This window comes from Perna viridis, chromosome 13 (assembly GCF_037379345.1).
Source record: "Perna viridis isolate PV_CMFRI_1.1 ecotype Kerala chromosome 13, ASM3737934v1, whole genome shotgun sequence".
Lineage (NCBI taxonomy): Eukaryota > Metazoa > Mollusca > Bivalvia > Mytilida > Mytilidae > Perna > Perna viridis.
In genome coordinates this window covers 29318947-29324315 of record NC_142457.1, presented here as the reverse complement: position 1 = coordinate 29324315, position 5369 = coordinate 29318947, and the positions used below count along the sequence as shown (strand labels likewise).

The following is a 5369-nucleotide window of genomic DNA, read 5'->3' as shown; positions in this document are numbered from 1 at the left end:
ATCTGCAAAAGGTTCTCAGAGACTTAGATAGTTCCCACTAAACATAGGTCTTATCCTGATAGTAAATGGATATAAATTTATCAACATTTACAATCATATATTTATTAAGAAGTTTTTAAGAGTAATTAAGGGAACCTTATAAATACGATTTTCTACAGAAACAAAATATGAAAATGCAAAAATCTTCATTTCACAGAGATATATGACAATAGAGATTTACTATGAGACACTAGTGTGATGACAGGTCTGTATTTTTCCATTTTTATTCTTATAGTTGTAGCTACATTTGCATTAATAGATGCAAAATATTAAATGATTGTTCCAATGCATTACTGCAATCAATCAAAGACTGAAGTCTTCAAAGCAGCTAATCATCAAATATTCACTGTCACTGATTTTAGCTTACTTTCAACATTCGAAATGGTACAAATGCCATATGCTCTAAAATCGGGTGACTTCCGCTAAAATCTTGGTTCCCATGATATTATTGCGAAATCTTTCGTAACAGTTATAACCCGAATGTTTTCAATCATCGATTGAACAACTGGCAATGGCTATATAAAGATATAGGTATCCTGATGATATATATTACCTTCATATTATCAACGAATGCCTGTTTGAATCGGAAGCTGGGTAATGTTACATAAATTCAATGCTAACCGATAATTTTATCTTTTAATGTAAACTTTCCGTTCTAATACAAGCAAAAAACACGCATAGACATGTGTATATGTTTTATAAAAAGGTATGCTGTAGCAATCTTTAGATCGCTTATGATATTGACCAGGGGAAACAGTTTAGGAACCAGATTAAGCAACTTGCAATGAATATTCATAAACATCTAGTGGTGCTAACGTATATGACCTATATAGTCTTGTAGCGACCCCCCAGCGCCTGAATCGGAAACTGGGTAATGTTCAAAGCTAATTTTTGATCATTTCATGTAAACTTCCCGTTCTCGTTCAAGCAAGAAACACACGTAGAACACACGTGTGTGATACTTAAGAGGTACATTTTTATGCAGTATGAAGCTAGAGCTATGACGCTATGGCGGTAAACCCGGCGAGTATCTGCAGCATTACATGACGTATAACTACATATTTATGCAAATCGTATGCGAATATAAAGTACAGACATTGCGAGTGCAAGAAGTCGCTTACAATATCAGCGACTTACAAATGAATTTAAGCAAGATTGCTAAGCGTACCCATATGTCCTTGGTCACCTACAAAAACATCCCATAACTCCTGTAAAATTGGCGGTGCAATATGATCAACTAAATGTTGCAAATAAAAATCCGGTAGAATTTGAACACCAGAGGAGTTAGTGTTTCTATAGAGTAGAAATAGTTCAAATTCAACTATGTCCCATTTGTCGAATCAAAATGGCGGCGCAATATAATAAACTACATATGATGAGTTTTCAACGAGCTAGTTATGTACGGGTGACAAACATTATTTGCCAGTGCAAGATCTTATCTTCCTACACATATTGAACATGTCAAACACTGGTGAACAAAAGAGTAACCCACTTACACGTATATTGATTTCATCGAAAGCGCATGTGTTACCACAGTGAGTAGACAATAGACAATAAATAGACAATTTTATTGCACAAACACATTTACAAGTAAATGGTTATGGCATGAACAAAAACAGTACAATGCAATATACATTACATATAAACTAAATTTATGACCATGGTGCGACAGTGGTGTAAATCTCACCAAAACAGATTAATCTATAGTTTTTACGTTATGTATTATAATTTCTGTTAAATTAAATTGACCTTCGATTCCAACATTCCAATATTTATGAATATTGATAGTTATTTTTAGTATTTCTATAGAGCTACTGTTTAATATATATGCTGTGTCTCTTGGTGTGAGGTGAGGTTTTGATAAATAAATTAAATTATGGTTGTCCAATTTCATTCGGTATTTATTATGAAGTTAGTACTATCGTGAAGGCTGAAACAAGTATATACCATACGTGAGGGACTTGGAGATAGTCTGTATCAGTTTTAGAGTTTCATTCAATAAAAATAGAAAGTAGAGACATTAACAGTTTTCTTTATCAATTTATACATTATCTAAAAATAAGCCGAACATGCGAGTTTTAATTAAACCAGAGGGAACTTATAGAAGACACACTCATGTAAAATTTTGAGGCAACAATCGTGGTTTTGATGGTCGCAATATTGATTACTGACGACACATCTGTATCAAGTTTAGTGTTCGTATATATATAACATAAGAACTTGACTGATTCGATAGGACACGAAGACAAGCTTTTTTGCTTTCTGTTTTTATTTTATTATCAAAGAAAGAGACAGACATAATTTGGATATGCCTTTATAGACCTGAATAAATATATAAGTCACACAGTCTGTTATTAAATATATAAGTCACACAGTCTGTTATTAGATATATAAGTCACAAAGTCTGTTATTCGATATATGTCACAAGTCTGTTATTAGATATATAAGTCACACAGTCTGTTATTCGATATATGTCACAAGTCTGTTAATGGATATATAAATCACACAGATATATATTGTATATATATGTGTCACACAGTCTGTTATTAGATACATAAGTCACAAGTCTTTTATTAGAAATATAAGTCACAAGGCTGTTATGAAATATATATGTCACAAAGTCTGTTATTAGATATATAAATCACACAGTCTGTTATTGGATATATAAATCACACAGTCTGTTATTTGATATATAAATCACACAGTCTGTTATTAGATCAGTAAGTCACAGTCTGTTATTAGATATATAAGTTACACAATCTGTTATTGGATATATAAGTCACACAGTCTGTTATTGGATATGTAGTACAGAATATTCTAAATTAAATGTATTTTGATTCTTTCAACTAATGTGACACTGTTCTGTTGCTACGTGTACCACGTGTCACCTACTTCTCCTTTCTAAAACATTATCCTACTACAGTTCGGTGTGTGTTGTTTCCTCGTTTTCCGATGGCTGTTTCTCTTCCGTTGTTACAAATTCTTCTACTGTTAATGCGTGGTCCTTGTTTTGGTCGTACGTCTCCATGAAATCAGTCACTACCATGTCTAAATCCTTCCCTGTATAGCCACGATTTGCTAGGAATTTTTCAACCTGAAATGGAAACACGATGAAAAATTAAACGTCGGCCCAGATAAAGGTTTCAGGTGTGTAGGGCGGATCCAGGATTTCAGGTTAAGGGCGCGTAAATTGAGTGGAAGGCCAAACGAAACGCGACAAGAAAAAATTTTAGGGTACAATTTATAAAAAAAATCTGTTTTACGCAAAAAATATTCAAATAATTTACGGGGGCGGGGGGGGGGGGTGGTGGCTTACTTTGGGAATGCTCCCTGGGAATTCGCGCCTGTCGGGGTGCAACCTGAAATGTAATTTGGAGTTGATATCCTAATACTTTCCTTTTGCGAATCATAAACTGAAGCATTTTCATAGTTTTTTGGTCAGATTTTTAAATTTCAAAGAGGCAAAGTTCCAAATTCTTAAAATTTTACATTCTTCGAACTCACTTAAATGGGCAGAACCCCTACAGTACGGTGTTATGTGGCATCACAGTTTTTTTTTTTGGGGGGGGGAGTGATGATTTGGGGTGTCTTTCATAATCACAATTTATGTAAAATTGCCTAAAAAACAGTATTTTCTAGTTTTTATTTTTTAAGAAATCGTTTCGTTGAAGAAGTCTCAAATTTGATTTTTTTCCTAACTCATGAAACTAAAAAAAACTTGTTTGAGGCCATGTTCTCCTTATGGACAGAAAAAGACTAGACATACCTCATCTATTGTTACTTCCCCATCTTTACTTGTGTCTAATTCTTTAAAGAAGTCAAGAACTGATTTATAATCGTTACCGTCATCTGTATTTTCGTCTTGCTGGTTTTTGTCTCCTCGAATACATACTAGCAGAAGGCATATAAGTGCAAAATACTTTGTCATCTTAAACCATGTATTAGTATTTTATATTGTCATACACTAGTCATTTTCCTCAACACTATTGTACAGTTTCATGGTAACATCTGGTTGAATTATACATCGTATTAACATCAATATTTTACATTTCAAATTTAAACTTTCCACGTTAAAATCAATATGACAACAAGAGGAAGGTTTAATGGTCACTTATGGAAACTGTGAACAATGTGAAATTTAACGAAGTATGTTATGACCACATTTTTTTTTCTTCTTTTTAATTTGTCATTTTATCGATACTTGGTTTTAATTGAGCCTCTCTCAACTTGTACGGTCGACCCGAGTGATATTTGTTTTGTCTCCGATAGATATCTTTTGGAAAATGAGAATGACATATTTTAAGGATCTATGCGAAGTTGAATTTCGTTAACGTTCTGGATGTATTAAGTAACTAACTGATTGATTGATTGATTGATTAATATGGTGAAACTGTCTTGTGGAATATATATTTGTATATCCTGTATTTCAAAACGAGAACGATTGACTAATTGAATCTAATAAACAGACCCTGCCTTGCACGCTGACCCGGATTTTTAATGTTAGCTCATGGAAGAAACAGCCTGCAGGTAGGCATGTCACCCCACTCTTACACATAGTTCTGACTCCCACCCAACCAGCCGTCATTCTATCCCCTTAAATACTGCGTGATTGGCGGAGAAGCAGCGCCTACCAATTTTAAAGTCTTTTGTGTGACTGCTGGGAATCGAACCCACGATCATCCAAGGTGGAGACGTCCTTGCTACCACGAGACCGTTGTAGGCATATAGGTATGAACAGGGATGTAGAAATATCAGAAAAAAATAATGGCAATGCTTATTGTTAACTAGTCTACTGATTTTAAATAATCCACTCGAAAAGCACATCGGAGTCTCTCTCTGTACAATTGACATAATAAAATTTCATGAATAACCCTAAAATATAACAAATTTAATATACTCTGATGGCCCTTGAAATATTTTCAATCTCGAAATAACGACAAAATAAATGTTCTTATTCTAAAAAAATACACATTTGCTTTTGTGTTTTTTTTCCATTTTATATTCTTACATATAATTAAACGATCGATAACAGAATTGTTACATGGAACTTCTATACCTGGATAAGTTTTTCTACCAAAACTTGTATGAATTTGTAAATGATAAATATACTTGCTTAATACATTATATGAATTCAATGAATAAATATACTTGTTTAAGGTCTTATTATTTAAAGTGTAGTTCTGTAGTCCGTATGATAAGTAATCTCAATTATGAGGAGGGTAACAGCCGTGTCAAACATAGATTTCTAAGAGGGGTGTAACAGCCGTGTCAAACATAGATTTCTAAGAGGGGTGTAACAGCCGTGTCGAACATAGATTTCTAAGAGGAGT

At 33.6% G+C, this 5369-nt stretch overlaps 1 protein-coding gene across 1 annotated transcript; it reads right to left on the bottom strand.

Annotated features, from left to right (window-relative positions):
• Positions 1 to 1588: 1588 nt before the first annotated feature.
• Positions 1589 to 4048, bottom strand: LOC148600251 (uncharacterized). The gene is made up of 2 exons (XM_088559160.1): positions 3806 to 4048; positions 1589 to 3133 (listed from the first exon to the last, which is right to left on the bottom strand). Exons 1-2 carry the CDS (start codon positions 3965 to 3967, stop codon positions 2957 to 2959), a joined length of 339 nt encoding a protein of 112 aa, XP_088415286.1. The 5' UTR covers positions 3968 to 4048; the 3' UTR covers positions 1589 to 2956.
• Positions 4049 to 5369: the final 1321 nt, after the last annotated feature.

Excerpts from the sequence above, each read along its gene's own strand:
- LOC148600251 (XM_088559160.1), bottom strand. The coding sequence starts at position 3,967 with ATGACAAAGTATTTTGCACTTATATGCCTTCTGCTAGTATGTATTCGA. Across the intron at positions 3,134-3,805 it reads GGGAAGTAACAATAGATGAG|GTTGAAAAATTCCTAGCAAA; the intron begins GTATGTCTAGTC and ends TTTCCATTTCAG.